The sequence below is a fragment of the Oryzias latipes genome, chromosome 1, assembly GCF_053564925.1.
Source record: "Oryzias latipes strain Hd-rR chromosome 1, Olatipes_Hd-rR_3.1".
In the NCBI taxonomy this organism is placed as follows: Eukaryota; Metazoa; Chordata; class Actinopteri; order Beloniformes; family Adrianichthyidae; genus Oryzias; species Oryzias latipes.
In genome coordinates, this window is record NC_136237.1 from 29,992,742 (window position 1) to 30,015,067 (window position 22,326).

General features: G+C 41.4%; 1 protein-coding gene across 1 annotated transcript; it reads right to left on the minus strand.

Annotated features, from left to right (window-relative positions):
• Window positions 1-5,252: 5,252 nt before the first annotated feature.
• Window positions 5,253-21,959, minus strand: LOC144994604 (uncharacterized). Its single transcript, XM_078953114.1, has 9 exons — window positions 21,803-21,959; window positions 15,627-15,721; window positions 15,266-15,329; window positions 13,486-13,843; window positions 12,681-12,755; window positions 10,663-11,681; window positions 7,698-8,524; window positions 7,333-7,584; window positions 5,253-6,721 (listed from the first exon to the last, which is right to left on the minus strand). Exons 1-9 carry the CDS (start codon window positions 21,880-21,882, stop codon window positions 6,462-6,464), a joined length of 3,030 nt encoding a protein of 1,009 aa, XP_078809240.1. The 5' UTR covers window positions 21,883-21,959; the 3' UTR covers window positions 5,253-6,461.
• Between the last annotated feature and the right edge of the window lie 367 nt (window positions 21,960-22,326).

A 22,326-nucleotide genomic window follows, 5' to 3' on the forward strand; every position in this document is an offset into this window, starting at 1 on the left:
TTGCTCAAACACACCAAAATTTACTTGAACCCTTTTTAACCCCACAAAATCATTAATCTACTACATCCTCTAAAGAATAACTGATTACAAATTGGCTGTTTCTAAATTAGTTGAGATTTTTTTTTATAGTATTGAGGTTTATAACCCTTGTGCTATCCTAGGCACTGTAACATTGGGAGTTGGGTCATCTAGACCCACTAGACAGTGCGCTGAACCTTTTTTCTTCAATGATTTGTGATCTTCACTGGTGTCCATGGATTATATGAAATCTTTCCCCCTCTATCCACCTTTGTCATGGTAGGGAGAACACGTCAATGGAAGGGCGGGGTCATAGGATAGCACAAGGGTTAAATAATGAAAAGTGTGAACTGAGTGGGTTTGTACCCAACAGAGGGAAAACTTGTTATGTTGTAGTCATGTTTGCTATTATTTCATTGATCTGATGTATTGCCAGCCCTTCTTTGATTTAACCCTTGTGCTATCCTTGGCACTTTAACATTGGGAGTCGGGTCATCTAGACCCACTAGACAGTGCGCTGAACCTTTTTTCTTCAATGATTTGTGATTTTCACTGGTGTCTATGGATTAAATGAAATCTTTCCACCTTTATCCACCTTTGTCATGGTAGGGAGAACACGTCAATGCAAGGGTGGGGTCATCTAAGACAGCACTGTCTGTCCAGTGCACTTCTGTGTCAAGGTTTACACCAATACATCAGTGGCCTTCCACTGGAAATAAGGTACAACGTATTACTGCAACTCTTAAAAGACATAGTCATCTCCTTTATCTTTGCTACTGCCAATAATTGTTCCTACATTATGTCACCATGGACACTAAGCCTGCACTGTTTTGAAACTAACTGCAGCTCTAATCACTAATTAGCTCTATTCAAGTCACCAGGTTCCACGTCAGTCAACAGGGTAACTGGGACCGAACCCACCTGCCCACCCTCTGGACTCCCCACAGTTCTTTCTAAGCCTTTTTCTAATTGATCATTAGTAAGAGCTTATTTCACTTGTGGCACATTTGTTTCAGGTGAAATCAGTTCACTAATAATGTTATATGCTTCCAGTGTTCTTGCAGGTTTCAGAGGTCCCGGCTGCATTAAATTACCTTGTTACTATGAACCCAAGTCAGTGTCACTCTGGGATTCAAACCTTCAACCTCTTGATCTACAGCTGTAAAAACCACTTCATAAAACTGAAATACTTCTTTAGGTTATCCTCTTAGTTAAAAAACTAAATAAATTTCCCTTTTACACCTCTAATTTTAAGCATTTTTGCTTTGGATTTTTGTTATGCAAACTTTGGCCTTCCTATTTTTTGGACTTGAGTCCGTCCTGCTACAGGGTTCCTCCTGATTGCAAACATCACATCTACCTATAAATTTATAGAATCTAAAAGAAAAAAAAAAGAAAAAAACACTTCTCAAAATTACTTCACTACCAAAAGAGTCTCTGAGTACAGAAGTTATTTTTTATTTATTTTGAATTTATTCTTTTTGTTTAACTGATATGTGGAGTTTGCATTCTTCAGATCAGATCAGATGAAGTTCAACATTTTGACCCCCTGAACAAAAATACTATTCTCTATTCCATTATTTCTGACCACTTTGTTTTTAAACATATCTTTACCCCTTAAATAAAAAAATAATTACCAACTTTGATTTCAAACAATCTCATTATTTTGGCGGCCAGAGGACACATTGATTTTAACTTTAAACATCAATAGTCCAGTACTGAGACCAACTAAATCAAAAAATGAAATTCCCTCTGAAGGGATGTGCCGAAAGGTGAACACAACCTAGTATGTTGTTGTCTGACAACTTTCAATATTTTAAATGAAAAAAGTTCTAAATTATATATAAAATACCCCAAATATGCCAATATGTTAGCAGCGCGTTAAATATATCTGACCATGCTCCACCTCACACAAGCTTGGCGTCCCTCAGGGTTCTGTTCTTGAACTTCTTTTAACCCTGGTTATTTATCATTTCTTCTTCAAAATTCATTTAATACCTTTACCTACTATCGCGTGTCTTCATCTTTATTTTTCTTAGCATTCTTACTTTTATTTTTTAGCTTTTAATGTGTTACACATCTTTCACTGTTCTCATGCTCACAAAAAGGCTGTATTTTTTTCTATATAAATAAAATTGGTTTGTCATTTTTTTGACAAATGTGTCTGAGTTTATAAAAAGGAAGAAAGAAAAAGTTATAATAATAATAAATGTAACTTTTGAAAGAGGACTTCTATGGAAAGGATCTTGCTGCTAACGCTCCATATTCCCACAACAGCAGCTTTTTAAACACGTCTTTAGTTTTGATAATCCCTAAAACGTGCTGTAGAATAATCCAGAACACCCTAATTACTGTGTTTAGCAGCTTGACTTGCATTAACCTTCATCAAAGCTCATGAATGTGCTAAATTAAGGAAGTGATTAGGTATGACGAGGAGATGATGAAAAAGTCAAAGAAAATAACTGAAATAATAAAACTAGAAATGTGAAAGTTTTTTTCCCCCCATAGAAATCTAAATCAGATCCTGCTGTGTTTATCAAAACTGTAATCAAAATGTATTACAATTATTATGTTTGTATTTGTTTAGATGATTGCAGTTCATGACTCGGGAAAAACACCTTCCAACCTACTTTATAGGAACATACCTTTAATGTCAATAAGGTTCTCATTAAGGTTCCGTCTTCCTTTGCTCCTCCATTGTATGGGGTCCTGCAGGGTTCAGTCCTCTGGCCTCTGCTACTCTACCTGTCCTTACTCCCCCTGGGTTCCATTCTTAGAAAGCACAACTGTGCTTTTCATTGCAATGTGGATGACACCCAGATATATGTGCCATTGACCAAGAAAGATGCCTACTCAATCAGCTCTTTACCTGAGTGCTTGGAGGAATTAAAAGAGCCTGGATGGTCAGTTCATTGAAGGCTTTTAAATCCAACTTGAGAACCCACTTTTTCTCTCTGGCTTTTAACTCAGTATGAGCTGGTGATTGTATTGATTTTTAATACTTTTGTATTATGTTGTTTATTTTAAATTTTGGTTTTGTTTTATCTTTCATTGTTAATCACTTTGGTCAGCCTCTGTTGTTTTTAAAAGTAAATAAAGTTGACTTGACTTTAAAATAATGTTATTCATATCAATTATCCTTAATTTTCATACTTCTTTTAATTCTCATATTTTATATTTTGATTTAGTTGGTTTTATGTCAGAATGAAATAGGTTATAAAAATTTTAGAAAAACAATTTAGAAAAAGGGTAACGTTTTTTAAATAACTGGATAAAAATTTCTTTTTACATTTCAGTTTATAAAGAAAACAAAACCTCACACATTTTACAAAGCAGAGTGGCACATTATGTATGTGGAAGGCAGGAAAAGGAATATTTTAAATGAGAGTTCTTACTTCCTTTTGCCGTATTTGATGTAAAAAAACACCCTTTTCATGGATTTGCATACGTTTTTAGAAATAAGTGATAATAAATGAAACTCTCTTTGGCTAAAACTGTTGTATAAAAACAAAATTTGTGTTTCTTTTTCTGTTCTTTCTTTTGTCTTTTTGTCCTCTTTTTTAACAAAATCTAATTAGCAATGAATAGTTAATTAGTCAGTGTTTACTGACAAACTTTAAGAAATAGGTGTTATGTAGAATTGTAGCTTTTCCATTTTCCTTCCATTAAAAAAAATCACATTTGCATGTTCTCCCCGTGCATGCGTGGGTTTTCTCCGGGGTCTCCGGCTTCCTCCCACCGTCCAAAAACATGCTTCATAGGTTAATTGGCAACTCTAAAATTGTCCCTAGGTGTGAGTGTGAGAGTGAATGGGTGTGTGTTTGTGGACATTCTACCCTGCGACAGACTGGCGACCAGTCCAGGATGTCCCTCTGCCTTCGCCCACAATTGACCGGGATAGGCTCCAGCAGCCCCGTGACCCCGAAAGGGACAAACGGTTACGAAAATGAATGAATGAATGAATGAATGAATGTTTAGATTTCAGGATTTCTAATTTAACTTGTCAAGGAAGATAAGCCCCTTTCCTTTTAGTCAGAGCCTGGTGTTTTACAGACTGCCCTTTAGGCTCAGCATTATCCTGCATGTTTTCTGAGTTGCTCTAATGAAAGAAACCTGTCATGGCTCATCTTTTACTCCTAGAGAGGCTTGATGACAGTCAGTAAAGTAAAATATCTCATAAAAATATCTGTTAAAGTGCCTAGGATAGCACAAGGGTTACCATTGGGAGTTGGGTCATATAGACCCACTAGACAGAGTACTGAACCTTTTTTCTTCAATGATTTGGGATCTTCACTGGTGTCCATGGATTACATGAAATCTTTCCACCTTTATCCACCTTTGTCATGGTAGGGAGAACACGCCAATTCAAGGGTGGGGTCATCTAAGATAGCACAAGGGTTAAGAAGGGATCCAGAAATCATTCAGGGTTATTTGTTTTAGAGTTGGAGTTTGTGGAACACCACCATGCAGTTTGGGATTCACACTCACACAAGTCCTTCTTGAATTAAAACAATCTGCATGCACAGAGGCTGTGATGAGCATTGAGAAGATTACTGCTGGCCCTTTTGTGGCTTGATGGCTTGAAATTGAGACCAAATCTTCACATCCCTGCAGCCTGATGATCTGTTTTTATTCAATTGTTTTGTTTCTCGTAGAAAGAGCAAATCTAGTCTTATCTGCCTGTTTTTAACTCCTAAAAACGTAATTGTTGGCACTTTCTGAAAACTCTCACCAAACAAATGTTTACATTCAAAACTCGGCTTCTCCAAAAACTCTTGAGAAGTAAATAAAGATGTTTCTGTGTATGTATTTCTTTAATACAGAGACATGACAATTTGATTAACAAAGGCCTTTTCTATGTTCTAAAACTCTCAAATTTGTCATTTCAACCCCTCTTTAATATAATTTTAATAGAACTTAATTTAACCTCTTTTATAGCTTTGATTTTAAAATAAGCATAAACTTTTAAAATAATACAACCCAGAAACTGAACATGTTTGTTTCATAGGAAGACTCCCTAATTTAGAGAATTGACTTCACCTGTAGTGGTACAGCACCGCCATCTAGTGTTTACTAACTGTAACTGCACAAAGAATGAGTTGAAATGGAGATGAACCTGCATGGAAATTCTGTTCATATGCATGTCATGATACTTGTAAATAAATTATAAAATACCCCAAAAATATTGGTTTACAAAAACAACTCAACAAAATAAGAGGCAACACACAAAATAATTCATAGAACTTTTAGGATTTATAAGATTTATATATAAAAAAAAGAATAACCACACTAACCAAGGCATGTCACAATGTTATTTCTTTTTCTTAGTATTTACAAAACAGTCCTCTGTACAAAAAGCAATGACTCAGATCTGAGAAAGCTACATAATATCTACCCAAATAAACCAGTTAGCCTTCTACCAATATATTAGTTGTATACAATAAAACAGACAAGGCTAAAGCAAGACAGAAGATGAATTTCTTCAAATTAAAAAGAAAAGGTTCAAACAAGTTCAAGTACCTGCTTTGAGGTTGTGTGAAAGTCTGTCACTTGAAGGTTTGAACAAAATCAAAACAAAGATCTGGTTGAGCGGCCAGCTTGGTTGGAGGGGAAAAAAGACAGGAGGAAGTCTTTGTTTGAAAGAAAAACACAACTAAAGAGGCATCACAAAACAATCTCTTCTCTGACAAATGCCGGCTTTGCACCTTTAAGACAATCAGCGGAAATGTTCCTCTCCGCACATAAAGTGATATCCAGTTTATTGGCCTATATAGCTACTTGCTAATGCTTTGAACAGCTGTGCAACAGGCAGTAACACACACATATAGGACAATAACACATATGACAGCACTTAAAGGCAAAAAAAAGGGGAATTTTAGCTGATTTTGGGAAACTTACAATAATCTAAAGCATCAATGCATTTCATCTAAAAAAAATGCAGAGCTCATTCATCAACTCACACATAAGGTCCAAGTGTCATGAAAACAGAGTCATCACTGAAGGTAGAGAGCTAGCTTATTTGAGAGAAAGACTCCTAACGTGAGTATAAAAGAAAAGTTCAAGTGAAATAAAGTGTGACCCAAACTTTAGCCTTTTTTTTTAAATGCACAAATGTGCATAAACACAAATGCTACTTCACAACACTCAAAACAACACTGTAAGGATCAGCTGCCACCCAATTTTCCGAAAAGTGTGTCTAATTCTGGAAGGGTTTAAAAAAAAAATAAAGTTCAAATACTAGTCTGTGGGCTGCCAAAGTTTCAGACTGGGAAGTCTTTTTTAGTTATCACAAATCCATGAGAGTTGCTTAGGACCAGATCAGCATCAGGAATCACTTTATGACCTTAAATTAAAGCACCAACAAAGAAATTCTTTTTTCAAGGGAAAAATTAAATGCAAGTGTTTGTCAAATGAAAGTCTGTCGTTTCTCTTCTCTGTCTCCCTCAGCAGACTGTGAGAGGCTGCGGCTGCGGCTGACTCTCCCGCCGTAGGTTCTTCTTCAGCAGCTGGATGCGGTTGTGGCAGTAGAACTTGATGGCGCGCCAGTCGCGGTGGTTGTTGACCAGCAGGGGGCACTTCTGGAGGCAGCGCTCACAGTCTGCCTTAGCGGGGACTCGGAGTTCATTGATGTTCTGGGTCAGGTGCTCTTCCACCGCTGCTCGCTCTGCCTCGGACCACGGGCGCTTCAGGACGCCCCGCTTCCCTGCAGTAACACAGAGGAGGGAACCACGCTGCAGGTGAGTACACTTCACTCCTCACAGCTGAGAATCATTGTGGAGATTTAACATCACATTTAAGCCACAATATAACTTAAAGCCTCACTCTGATCATCTTTCAATCTATTTTAGAAGTGTTCACAGTGGTCATTTCATTACAGTTTTGCTGCTTTTAGGCCATTGTTTGCTAGGACATAGTTTCTGCAAAGCAGCAGTAGTCCATTAGAAATTCCAACCTAATATTAGCGGTGCAACAAAACTGGATGCTTTGGAATGGAGCAGAAAAGGGAGTTTGTGGTCCATCGACTGTTCAAGCTTTTTCAAACGGCTTTTCCCCCCCGTCTGCTCCCAGTGTCATTTGAATAAAGAAATACTCAGCAATGCAATTTTGTGCTCAACAATCTTCAAATATGTCTTCCATCATCACAATCAGCCAGCCTAAATATTGAATGCTATAAAAAATAACCAGATTGTGAGCGTTTGTGCAAACCTAATTTTACCCTTGTAACCCCCCACACCCCAAATATATTAGTTTTATATAAATTTAACTCACTAAACATTTCTATTAATTAATCAAATGCATTAGAGTTGAACTGACCTGTGCCTCTTCTGCGGTTTCCAGGTGAAAGTGGAGGAAGAAGTTGGGATGGAAGAGGAGAGGGAGGGGGCTGAATGCTCTTGAGTTTCTTGGGCCGTCCCACCCGTCCGTTGTTCTTGCCCTTGCTGTCGTCCAGCAGGGCCGATGGCGAGTTCAGAGCGGGAGCAGCAGAGGGCATCTCCAGCTTTTCCTTTCGGTGCTCCCCTTTGGACTCTCCCTCCGAGAACGAGTCTGCGGAGTTTCCCGACATCACTGCACAGGGAAGTCGAGAAAATGATAGAAATTCAAACTCAATTCAATCCAATTTCTAGAAAAATGTAGCAAAAAAAGGTTAACCCTCTGATTTGTCCATCTATCCATCTTACCGTCCAGTTCCAGACAAATGTCGTTCAGACTCATTCCTCTGAACAGAACTCCGTCGCGTTCTCCACACAGAACCACTCTCCCCACCCTTCCCATCAACCCTGGGTCTTGACCAATCCCAGCACAGTTCTGGGTCACATGGTATTCTCTTTCCAGGAAGTGCTCCAGCCTCTCAATGGTGCTGCTTTCAGTCTGCCCTGGCTCCTCTCCTTCTCCTAGCAGCAAAAGCTGAGTTAAGATCGCGACCTGGCGGCGAACTCTAGTCTGGGTCAGGGCGCGGGGATTGCGGGTTCCGCTGGAACGAGCGAGGCTGCGCAGGAGGTCTGTTCCACGCAGTGGTGTGGCAGGTGAGTGGTAGGGTCTGGCAAAAATGTAGGGGTTTGCAGGGTCAACCCCAACGTCATGCCGTGTCTGCAGGAGAAGCTCCAGGCAGGGTTCACAGTGAGGGGGAAGTATGAGAGGTTGGATCCGACCACGTTTACCTTGAACTCCAACTCTGGGCAGGTGAGGCAGCACCAGCCGCTCAAAAGGGGAGAGGGAAGCCTCCAGGGGCGTGAGAGCAGGACAACCACTGGATGGGAGAGTAGCGTGGCTCTGGGGCGTGACCCGAGCACAATATTCCGTGATGGTCAGCTTGGACACCTCGCACTCGCGTCGTCGGTTGTACAGGATGAGGAGAGCAAGGCTGGAGTGACAGAGGAGGCGCCAGGCCTCTGCGGACTGAAGCTGGCGGGACAGGGACAAGAAGGCAGAGTGCTGGAGGCGACGCAGGTACAGAACCAGTGAGGACAGGGATGACAGGAGCGGCAGCATGTGGTGTCGCCCTGAACTGTTAAAGGAGGAAAAAAAACAGAGATTTTATTATCTGAAACGTTTAAATTATAACCGTTATAGCAGGAGGAGGAATCTTTGGTATTAATCCTTCATTGAGGGAATTTTTACAGCTGACTGACATTGATTTCATTCATATAAAGACCCACTCCTTTTAAGTCTTTTAACATATTCTTGAGGCATTTTTCTCATGATTGAGGACATATATATTAATACGCTTAAAATGACATCTATGAGTATTTCTTTCAGGAGCTGACAAAAAAAAGTCATTTGAAAAAGCTTGTAGGTGTGTCGTAGAACCTACAACTGGCAAGCCACAAGCTCCCTGCTTCGCTCCATGACATGGCCTCTGCTTATTGATGACTAGATCCCTGTTCGTCTTTGTTTTCCTCGTCTGAGCTGGCATCTGGCCCAAAACTGTACGGCTGGATAGCTCCAATATTGCTCACCATCTTTGTTGCACCGGTAATGTTAGGTTGGGGGTTTGAGAAGCTGTAAGCCAGTGGGAGAGCGTTTAAACAGATGGATGACAGGAAGTAGGGGTGGGCTTGCTCTGCACCAACGGTCCCATCCAGAACTCGGAGGCGAATTTCTAAGGAACTACTGCTGCTCTGCTGAAATTGTCCTAGAAAATGACAGGCTTTTTGATCTGCGTAATTTTCATCTTAATTAAAAAACCACTGGGAACGCTTTTATAATCGATTAAAAGATGAACAGAGTGGGACTTTAAAAGCTAAAAGGTTTACTAAAACAAAAGCTGAATCCCTTTTGATGCGAGACTCTTAACTGTTTTTTTCCGTTTCTTCACTTGTTAAAGCAACAACATTTGTCTTCATTCAGAATTACTCATTTAAAGAGCCTTTATGTTGCAAAATAAACTTTTTGAGCTTTTAAGTGTATTATAATGTTCATTATACGGTAATGTCCGGTGCCTCCGAGATCAAGGAGTCCAGGTTGGAAAATAGCGCAGGAAAATAGCTAATTTTTAACAAAAACTGTTGTTTTTTTGTGTGACAATTATCACATACATGGATATTGTTTACTATAAAAGGCTTTGGTATACATCCTTTAAAGTCTACATCATCTACAGTTTATTCCAGTTTATCTCAGATCTGGACCTAAAGCTGCAAATGCAACCTTTATTTTGACAAATATTGAAAACCCCAGGCTGCAGACCAGTACGACAGTTGATACTGGGCCGGACAGAAAAAATAACTGTATTTTTTCCATTTTACTTCTAATCTCATTCTAAAAAAAGTTTTAGTTTGGAAAACGACTGGATTCTCCATGCTACATCCGACTCCATCGGTCACGTCTCAAAAATACATTAAGCAGCTGCACCAACCGCTATATTGAAACCTTGGAGCTAGCAAAGTTAACAAAAAACAAAAGTAGAGCCAGTGAGAAAACAGAAGAGACCTTGACTTCAAAGACAAAAGAAATCTGCATTTAACAGACGAAAACCAGGAATCTTTACTCCAAATATGGATTTATTGTGACAATTGTTACCACAGACCATTATCCTTAGTTTGATACGTCTATGCATGAATGCATAACTGCTGATTGTATTGTTTTGTGCATTATTTTTATTTGATTGCTTGAAATAAACATTTCAAATCAAAAATTCAATAATAATGCACAATATTCAGAAACCAGCTGTTCAATATTATGAGGATGCTTCTAATAAAGTTCCTCAAATGGTGGATTCACGTTTGTTATATTTAAAAAAAATATTAGTTATAGTTTAGTTTTTTTATTTATCCGTCGCACCTTAAAAGCCTGATGAAGCTGAAGTTGGTGTCCATTTTTTAGCTTCACTTTGAGAGTTATGGGTTAATAGGAAACACAAAATTTAGAGTCTGAAGTTTATAGCAGATGCAGATATTTTACAGATTAAAAAAAAAAAAGGAAAAAGGAAAAAAAAAACAGACGCCCACTTCATCCTCGTAAAGGCTGATCTGTGAAAATATTGTTCGACAAAACCGGTCAGAGACCACTACTTCTACTTCCATTGGCCATAAAGGAAAGATCTCAACCACAGCATGTGTGCAGCCTGACCCTTATGTGACCCCTTTGGCTGTTTAGAAAAGTTCTAAACTGACGCAAAAGGAAAAAAAGAAAAAAAAAAAAAGGTACCTCAGCATCCTTTCTTTTTCCTCTGTTCCACTTTCATCTTCCACCTCCATCAATCCATTCTCCTCCTCTGCTTCCTCCTCCTCGTCTTTTGGTGGCTCTCCCACTTTGACTGAATTGCTGCTGAAGGACTGAGGACATGTCAGCTCCATGTCGTCTTCCTCATTTAGCCCCCTTATCGCTACAACATCGATTTCTTCTTCATCCTCCTCTCCCTCTCCCAGTCTTTCGGTCTTCAGTCCAACTGTTGCTCCTTTCTTTGACTGGATTCTCCCCACAAGAGGTGGACTTCTTTTTAAAACAGACGCAGCGTTCTGCCCTTGGTGTGGAGTCAGCACAGAAGGCATGGAGCTTCTTCCAGAGGAGGCAGGGGACTGGTTGGCTGCAGAGAGGGTGGACAGAGACATGGACAGGTCCTGGACACCATTCTGTGCAGACTCTAAGCTGCGACTGTGGGAAAATTTTGAGTGTTGTTGAGCAAGAGCGTGAGCTGTAGACGAGTCTTGTGCATGAAGACGAGGCATTTGAGTGTAGCGTTCAACCAGGGTGGAGCACAAATCCGGCTGGTGGGAGTGGTGTTTATCGAGGTGGCGGCCCAGTGAGCGGAAGTGGCGTCCACAGTATTCACAAGTTTGCTGCACAGAGTCGGTGGAAACGACTCCTCTGGAGGGATTTGTGGTGTTTCCAGAACTCAAAGCAGCCGGTGGTTTAAATGCAGACTTAGTGGGTGAAGAGGAAGATGAGCACGAAGGTGAGAACTGAGGAACACCAGAGAAGGAGGGTGGTGTGGGACGCCCAGGCCCGTGGGTTTTCCTTTTTTTTGAAGGGGTGCCACGGCGTTTTTTCCGCCGACGAAGTGGGCGTCCCCGTGGGCTGCAGCGGTCCTCGTCTCCAGCATCTGACTCGCTAGCATCAGAGTGGGAGATGGGGGAGGAGGATGGGGACAGGGACCAAGAGGGGGTGACATAATCCTGCTGCTGCTGCTGTCGCTGCTGGACCGTCAAAGGAACAGGCTCATCCTCCTGAAAGGATAATCATATTTACTGTACTTTAATAATACATGCCAAGAACACTTAGCTTTGGATGCACTAAAAATCCATACGGTCATTGCTGCAAAGTGCATCTTGGCTGCACGTAAATGTGTGAGAATAACATCAGCCTTTTATTCTAAACTCAAAGTCCCGTGGTTATTTGAACAGTTTCTCAGGACTGTGCGGAGCAACATTTCTCCATTCAATAGCCGCCTAACGCAAGCTCACACACCGTCCCAAACCCACTCCTATGCTTGGAGACACGGTTCTCCTGCGGTCCGAAGCCTCCTTCGGAGTGCACACCATAACAAAAGCACCCTCCCCTTGCCCCCGCATACATGAAGCTACGAGTCCGGCTGCTCTGCTCAGAGATGCGGTTCGCTCGCACGGGGCAGCCAGTCCTGTTCGCGCTTCAAAGCCTCCTCTGGAGCGCCACAACATTTACGCTTAACGTAAAAGCAAGGTCAGTAGTGACCCACAATCGGATCAACAGTTGGCATAACCCACCTATCTCGATCGGAAAGGAAATTTTGATCTGAATAAGTCTGATCGGGCTAGAGTATTCCGAACGGCGTGTTTACATGACGCATTTTTATTCTCATCAGGCGTTTATTCTGATTACTTTTGCCCATATAACAAGTTAAGAAATGAGGATTTAATTTGTTTTATTTCAAAGCTAAAAGGAGAAAGTCCAGCAGTAGCCCCAATTTAAAGGAATGGAATCAGAGCAAAAACAAAACTATAAGACGACTGTGGTTTGCTGCAGCAGTTTTTTCCTTAACTACAAGTTGACAAGAAAGGCTTAAATATCTAAACACGTCATTGACCCTCATAGTTCAGCCATGAAAAGTGTGTGTCCACTTAACTATTGATTAAAAAAAGTTATTTATGGTGACTGAGCTGAAGTCAGGTCGAGTCTCCAGTGAGTCCTGAAAAGCCGCCTGGTTTTTCTGTTCCTGAAAAAAATTTGTGTATTTTTTTTCTGTTTACCTTTTTGATGCCGTTGCAGCTCTCAATGTCAGAGTTATACTCGCGTGGCGCTGGGGACAGAGTGGTCCGGAAACCCTGTAGAACACATAATTAAAGGGGATAGAAACTAAACAACAGTGGACATAAAAAAAGTAGTTTCTGAGTGGGGATATCTATTATTTGTATTATTTCAGCATCTGCTGAGTGTTTAGGTTTTGATCCTTTTTTTTAATTCGGTTCTGGTTTTGTCATTTTATCTAATAAATTGATCCAATCTCATGGCATCCATTAAAGGCGAGACAGATGTAATGGAATAACCATGGTTACTGTTGCTAAAGCACTATAGGTAGAAGGAGAGCTGGAGCTCTCAGTTATCACCATGGTAACACCATGCCCTGCTTAGCTTAAGTGTAGAATGAGTGACAATGAGTGGAGCTTATAAGCATATGGCAGCCTATCGGAGGTCACTTGAGACTCAGTGTAAACATACAAATAGATTCAGAAGCAGAAACAATAAGCTTGGATCTGAAAAGTGATTCATTTTTTGTGAATGATGGTTTCATATGTAAAATGAGGTTATGGAACGTGACAAGAATTTAAAATTTGATTGTAGGGAAAGCACTTGGATCAATACATGACTGGGTTAAATAAAACAGATTTTATTTTAGGCCAATGGTTGTTAGCTCCTCCAAGAAAAAGGTATACAAGATCTAGGTGATGAGGTGAAGTTGCAGACAAAATCTATTCTAAGAAATTTCAGAGCATGGTTGAAGTTTGTAACCAGAATGCGACACCAAAAGCCTGAACTTCCTTGTGGTGAACTCACCAGATTCTCCCCCCACTCTGTAAGGCTGTAGTCAACAGTGATTTCCTCCCCCTTGGCGATGTCCCGAATGGCAATAACAACCAACCGCACCTGAGTGCCACAGTGGACTTCTCGTATACGGCAGTTAGGGGAGGGGGAGAAGGGGCTGGTTGCAGGAGCCGGAGCAGAGGCGGTCGGAGTCACCGGCACCGTGGACCCAGGAGTCAGAGAGCGGGCCTGGGCAGAAGCCGTTACGGCCGGGGCCGGGGCAGGAGCTGGGGTTGGACTGGATGAGGCCACTGAAGACGGAACAGGTGTGGAAGCGGAGCGGGACCTGGAGCCAGTCAGACCTTTACCTTCAGTCTGCTCTGATGGACCACTGAAGAATGGAAGGAATGATGGATTTCATTGTCTTCATAAAAAAAAGCCTACAACTGGTTTTATTTTGCTACGTTATTCTATTTTCCTGTCTCAAGGGCACAAACCATATTTTAAAGTAAACCCAACTGCCCGTCTGTAGTAGCCATTAAAAAAAAGGGGGGGGGGGGATTTTGTTTGAAATAAATCAACATTCAATAAAAGTTACCAAAGAGATATTGTGGGGTTTTTAACTGATCAATTACAGGGGGAAAAATGTGTTAAATTAAAAAAACAACAACATACTACCAGAATTTTATGGAACAATGCAAAACATTTCCCAGTTTCCAAACCTCAGGTGCTACGATCCACAAGATGGAATTGAGCAAAGCGAGTGGGGAAATACCGAATAGTGTACGTGAAGATGAATCATATTGTGAGGCTAAAATACAGTGGGGCTAAAAAAGTATTTGGCAGTCACAGATTCAGAAAGTTGCCCCACTTATAGAGATGATAGGAATCCAGAAGAGAGAAAAATCCCATGATTATGTTTCTATTGTTGTGATTTCATGGTAGTTCAAGGTACTGTAGTAGCTTTACTTAAGGTCTTCTGTCCCTCATTCTATGTGGATAGATGAAAAAAACTAAACCTATATTGATTTTCATTATTTATTAGCTTAGAATAAATTTTTTTTAAATAAATTTCTACCACATTAAATGTTTAGGTTTTAAAAAATACAACTTTCAAACAAATTGACTTCTCATTTTTCATTTGCCAATTCATTGGTCAAAAGTTGAAAAGCTCAAGGATAAAAGTTTTAGAGTCCCATTTCATGTTGCCAGCAAAGAGGGCAATGTCGCCCTAAATCCATAACTGCCCCCCTGAAATGTGATGGCCTGCAAAAAATCTGAGATCAACTAAAGAAATAAAAATAAAAGACAAACAAAACGTAAGGACTGACCGACAGACAGATGCACAAATAGTCAAACAGACATCAAATAAAAATGTTTTTTTAAGAAACAGGCTGCCTCAACAGGGCACAAACCAGTGTCCTGTTTACGCCTGTCCCAAGCCCAGTAAATGCAGAGGGTAGAGAGATAGATATATTGGTCGATGACCTGATATGATGATGAAATGGTTTTCAATGCATTTTAGGGGTTCTGAGGGATTAGACACCCCAAACTCTCAGCATACCCAGACTTGCCCCCACCCCCCAATATTCTACCTGCACCCCACAGTGGAGCTGACTAAATCCAGGCCTGTTTGCCAGCCAGTTTGGCAGTGTGCACACCCCACGTTCAAACCCTCCATCCACACCTCCCCATGCTGTTACAACAGTCGCTCATTTGAGGCAGCACTACTGACAAACGAATCCGGACCAAACAGTACAGTGTGAACGTGCAGAGAGATGCTTCTCCGAGTCACAATAGTGAAGGCACTCACCATCTGTGAGAAGATGGCGCATCCAGAGTGGCCTGCTTCCTTTCTGCTGCATCCTTACAATCACCTGAGAGAACAGCAACAGTCTGTATGAGAGGACTACAAGGCAGGGAGCCATGCAATACAAACACACACACACACACACACACAAAGGTCATCACCCAATCTCATGGAGCACACACACAGGTGAGCATCCAAAGTCAAGCACACACTCAAAAGTAGGTCACTCACACACCGGTCCACCCCCACAGCAATTACAGACACCATAGGCAAATGCACACATGCTCACAACCTCTCACCAGCAAATCTGCTCACAACCACAACTGGTGGCTATAGGAAAAAGATGTATGAAACAAACACAAACCTGGGATGAACTTCTGTTCAGGTGCACGTTCTTCTTCTGTGCTCGTGACAAAGACTTTCATAGGTGTTCCTTTTCTTTTTCTTCCACAGCCGCGCCTGCAGCAAATACACAAAAAAGGCATGAACACACACATGATTATCATTTAATCAATATGGCCAAACTTCATATCTGTCAAGTCAGGAGTTGATCAATAAAATGCTGGCTTAAACTGCTGCCTTATAAACACAAATAAATACTAACTTCTCTTTAACTACAACAGTAAAAGATATTTTAAGTTGTTCTTTTGAATTTTTCTCCACAACAATACCAGCAGATCAGAACACATATTTAACCTAGTGGAGGGGGGGGAGTTTCTAAAAAGGTTACAAATGAAGACAATTTTATGTTCTGCTTTAGTATTTGGTAAACTAAAAAAGAAACAAAAGTTTACTTTTAACATTTTAAAGAAACCTATTTTTAAAAAAATGTGTGAAATATGAAATTAACAAAACAAGTTTTTTTTATGAAAAGGTTTAGTTTAATAAACAATAGCTCAAAACTGACATAAAAAATATTTCACACTCAAACAAAAACAATACTTTTCAGCACTCCTACATACTTTTATACCCTTTTGCTCACCCTTCGGAATATTGCCACAATGAATCAGCTTTCACTGATCACACAGGTGGTTTGGCAGAGATGTTTACGCTGCATGCCTTCCTGACAAAACCAGGGCTGGGGACCGGCACAGGGGGACCCTTGTGGCTACATAGTTAGGTAGTAGCGTGAAGGGTCTTGGCCAAGGACCCACATTGGATGAAGCTCATTGCAGTCCCTGGGATTCGAACCCTGCCAGCCCTGCACATAACCAACTGGGCCATCCAGCTGCACGTATTTGTATACTCTCAGATACAGGAAAAACATCATGACTTGTGTGAAATACTAGTTACTTTTGAAACTATTATTATTTCCCCCATTCTTTCCGGGTTTGTTTTGTTTGCTTTTTTGCCTGATGTCCCCCAGGACGGACAGGCGATTTACCAGAACTCGTAGAGAAGAATTAACTTGTCTATCTCTAAAACTACATATTTAAAGTTCAGCAGACGAGCTTCATCCAGAAGGAGTTGGGGGGACAGTCGGGGGGCACGAGTCGAGCCGGAGACAGGATCCACAGCCAAGTGTAGGAGCAGTAGTGGAGGCGAGGCAAAATACCTGCCTCAACTCATCTATTGTGAGTTTTACCCGTCCTTTACCTCACAGATAAATTTAGCATGATGGATGTGTGCTTCAAAATGATAACTACAAATATCACAGTGGCCTATTGACCAAAGTTCTCACTACAGCTCTTCAGCAGAAGGCAACTTTGGCTGCTCTCTAATTAAAAACAAAGAGCTGAGCTGACGCGTTTCAATGATCTGAGTGTGGTACTTCATGTGATGAACACTCCACACTATTGACACCATGTAATGATGAATTGGTTACTTGTAATTTAATGCAATAAATACCCCAATTCAGGATTGTCTGCTGATCCTAACTAAACCCGCAGACTTGGATCAGTTGGAAGAGTAATGCCAAAATATGTTTGCGCCTTTATTTGGATAGTTTTCCTTTATTTTTGTTGATTCTTGCTTTGTGCCAGCACTGCCTAAAACAAACAAGGAGGGGTGGCACTAGGGAGTAAAGAGAACCAATCTAGTTCAGTGCCAACATGTGGTTCTTGGACCATACATTGACAAAGCCCAAACCTCACTTTAATAACACAAATGGTCTCACCACGGTCTTTCTAAGCAGTAGTCGACACTAAGGCTATGTCTAAAGGACCTTAATACTCCCAAACCCCTAAAAGACCATTTAGCCCAGGACTATGTATTGGCGGGAATGCAATTCGGACAAATACTCACAATATTTTTTCAAAACAGCAAATATGAGATCAGTACCCATTTGCTGAAGTAAAAACCTAGGAATTATGAACATTTTATGGAGATTATTTATGTATCAAATGTGTTCCGATGATAAAAACTTGGATGATTTATAAAATAAATACCTTTAAATACATTGTATTTGCATTTACATACATTGTATTTAAATGACCAATTATTCAGTGCATTGCGGTCAATATTCGCCAATCTAATGAGCATCAGTCATTGACTTGTTGGGAGAACTGGACTGAGCGACCCCCTCCCACTTCACGTTCTAAATCAGAAGTACCTGCTGGCTCCAAGAAGCCAAAATCTAATAGACTTATATAGAGAAATAAACAGGTATTACTCACTTAGTCATAAAATTTGTCAGAATAACTATTCTTAATCTGCTACTTTTCATAGAATTCTTGCTTATCCTATTTTTTTCATTTATATTTTCATAATATTTGTTCTTTAGGCAAGATCTTCAAGTTATGAACTGGCCGATCACACGCCTCTATAAAAGTATGTGGTGCTTGCTGGCCGCTGCGTCAAATGTTCGAAATGTTTGACCGATTCTCTCAAACAAATCTTTCAAGTGATAGGGGCAACAACCTCATTCCTAAGAGGCCAGAGTGGTTGCCTTAGAAACGATGACTCAGGTCAATTTGGAGCGATCATTACTTACTGATATCGTCTGGCTCCAAGACTATGGCGTCCGCATCGCAAAAAAATTGTGACTTCCTTTTGTTGGAGTCGTAAGTGAGCCGTTTTCTATGGTTGACGTCACTTCACTCGATCCAGCTCTCATATGCAGTCAATGGCATTGATGCACACTGGTTTTTTCCAAAGACTTCTGGGAAATTGCCAGGACACTGCATTTTGGAATTTTAGTTTTGGATACCCCAAAAAATGGCTAACGTCCTTTTATAGTGCACCAAGTAGTGAGAAAATTCGAATACAACCCAACGAACAAAATCAACACCAGTGCCATTCAACAGGTTAACAACTTCCCCTAGTTAAACCCTGTTACTGTTTTTTTTTTTTTCTGGATTAGTTGTGTTTTATGGAGTGTGTCTTTGTGATTAGTCTTGGTTCAATGAGTTTCCATGAGGTTTTTTGATCTCTGAATCCGTCTTCTTGCAACTCTTTAGCAGACTGACCCTTCAACATCTCATTCCGTTCTTTTCTCCATCATTTTCTTTTTCTTAGCATTTCCAAACAACACACACACACAGCTCTCTAACAGTGTGCATGCACAAATGCCCAAACAACAAAAAAACTAACACACACATATGGGTAAGCACAAGCATAGAAACACACATGTGCACACACGCACATACACACATTTGTACCCTTGCCTGGCCCACATGCATGCATCAACACACACTCCCACACATAAACAGAGTGACACGCAAACAGTGCTTTCTCTCTTTCTCTCTGACTTTGACACACACACAGACACACACACGCAAACCCCGCCCTCTCAGGCTTACAGGCACGTACACACACACTCACTCATACACACAAATATCCTTACTCTAGTCAAGCTCACGTGGATACACACACACACCCTTCCCCCCTCTGTAACTCACATGCATGCACGCTCACAAACACACACATACACACTCTCTCTCTCTCTCTCAAATAACCAAATCCACAGTCTCATGTTCCATCGTTGACACACACACTCTCATTTGCACGCACATACACACACGTCAGCACACCCACACTGTATGAGACAGACTCTCACACTCCTGCATGTCTGCTTTAGTGCATTGTCTCCCCCACTGAAAAGCGCACACACAAACACACACAACACATATGTTCCAGCAAACAAGTTATTCCTCCCCAGTCACAAGCAAGCAAACACTGTGTGTGCTTGTGGATAAAAATACACACAAAAACACAACCTTTTGTCACGTCCTGTCAAGTTTCTTTGCCGCTTCATCCACATTTATTTAGACTGAACCCTATCAAACAACACACATGCATATACACACGCACTCACACATACACACTCAAGTCTCTACTTTGTCCTTCATGCAGAACATTCTATTTCAAACACACACACACAATCCTCAATAATAACACTAATAAAAATACACACCAATCTTTTCCTTGCTTGCATATACCATTCCACCCACATAGATATAGTTTTCCTTTGAGCATGCGTACAGACACACACACACACACACACACACACACACACACACATAAACTCCTGTCCTCTTTCATAAACAAAGTAGATGCATAAACACTCTCCTTCCCTCTGCATGACACACACACACACACACACAAACACATTGCCCTTGTCTAGGAGCTACAAACACACATATACACAACAAACACATAAACCTTGTGTGTCTCCCCCATGACACACACACACACACACACACACACACACCCCTCCCTCTCAACTGACTGCAGAACACTCACACACCTCTTGCAGAACAAACACACAGAAACAGTTACACATGCAACACACACTCAATACCAAGCCCTTTTTTCAGTTTCCAAGACATACACACGCAACCTCACACATGCACACACACACACACACGAGCCTGCACACGCACACATGCCACCCCCCTCTCTGTTTCTAAAGCTTGCACGCATGCAAGTGATTGCTGACACGAACACACACATCCTCACTGTCACACACCCTCCCATCTCTTTTTCTCTCTCCCACTCTTTCTCTCAGACACATACACACTCTGTCTCTGCAACACACTCTCCATCTTCTTTACCCTCTCATGCACATACATTAGACACATGCTAAACCTGCACCCCTCTGATTATCACATGCATGCACGCACAAACACACACACCCCAGTACATTAAAGACCAAAAACACTCCAGAACTTTCTGCACAAGGCACCAATGACCCTTCAAACTCCCAATCACACATTTGGTTACGCAAAAACACAACACTTCACACACTCACTCAATTCTCCTTTCAGTCTGTAACACACACAAACAAACAGACACACACATTCCCTCCCCCATCTCTGAACACACATATGCGCAAACACACTGTCCCCTCCCCTACTCTGCACATCTAACACACTTCCCTTCTTTCTCTAACACACACTTTATGTCATTTGTGTTCTACACACATAGGCTTTAGTTTTCTCTGCTTCAACACACCTTCACTCTGCACTCTTTTTACAGGCTTTCAGAGTCAGTTTTTCTATGTCACAATACAACTCAATCACAGATACACACTGCAACAATTATGCAGAACCCACTTTGGACAAACACACCCAGCCATACTAACAACCTAGTGGATGAAAACACACACACACACAAACTCACTGAGCTCCACAATCCTAGTGCATGAAAACAGAAACTAACTGAGCTGCACAACCCCACACATAAGCACACACTTGTGTGCATGCACACACAATACACACACACACACTTGTTCTCTTTGACACACACTCCTCCCCCTCCCTCTCCTCATCTCTGTCTCCCTCACACACTGTCACGCACACTCTTTTCCCCTCCCATCCCTTTCTGTTTCTCTCTCTCTCTCTCTCTCTCTCACACACACACACACACACACACACACACCCACACACACACACACACACACACCTCCTACCTCTGCCCTACACACACACACACATGCACACACCTCACACAATACTCCTTCAATCTCTCTCACGATCCCTCTCTCCCCTCTGTGTATGTTTGTGTCTTCCACTTTTACACAATCACAGCCTAGGCGTGTGCCCGCGCGCCTAAAGCAGGCACGAGCTCTTTCAAACACACGCGCGCGAGGCACAAACATCGAAGTAGTTTAATTCCAACATGTTTGAAACTTCGCGAAACAGTCGCGTAACATTCCAGGGAACTTTGTTCTTCCCAGCGTCCTTCTCCGTCAGAAACGGAGACTCACCTGTAACAGGTGTGGAGGACGTGTGTGTCTGTGACTGACTGACGTGCTTATTTGTGCCTTCATTCCTTTATGCTGTCACAATATAACGAATAATAATAAGTGGGCGTGTTTTAATCACACGCCTCTTTGGAGACCTGCTGTAAGGGGATATTAATGTTCAAAACCACAAACATGACGAAACCGAGCGAGTTTATCTCATAATTACCATCTCTGCCACATTTACTCTGTGATCATAAACTAAACTAAAACCCACGAGGAGAACTTTACTCTCTTCAAAACACGCTCACGCATACGGGTGCGCACACGCCCACTCGAGTTCCTCTGTCACTCAGTGGACAAGAAAACACTGCAACAGTCCACCACTGTCGCGTGTTTGCAGTTGACAGACTCACCCCCGCGTTGGCGCTGTGGTTTTGACGCCTTCGCCGTCACTGTGAGTATATTCGAAGCCTGCGCGTGCGGTCTCCGCCATGTTCACGCCAGCAGCTGATGGTATCGTACCGCCTCACGGTTCAGCCTCTCGCTCTTCTCTCCGGCAGTTCAACTGGCTCACATCAAGGTTATTCCGGCCGCTTCCACAGCAGTCGAGCGGAGGGGTCGGCAGTGCACAGCAGGGAATCACTAATGAACGCTAACATATAAAAATGGCCATAATAGACCGAGCGATGGTTTAATGTTATAAATAATTAGATGATATCTCTATAAGTCTCAATTATTGGCTGCATGACAATTTATTAAAAGAATAGTGTATTCAATTCCCCCTACGGGAGAATGGACGCGTCCACCTAGCAAATGAGAAAAGTAGACCGTTCAAAAAAGGTGGAAAAACTTGATGACCACGAATTTTTTGTTATAAACATACTTACAGAACAAAACAAATTTTAAAAAATAACGGTTAAAATGTCAATGATGTAAA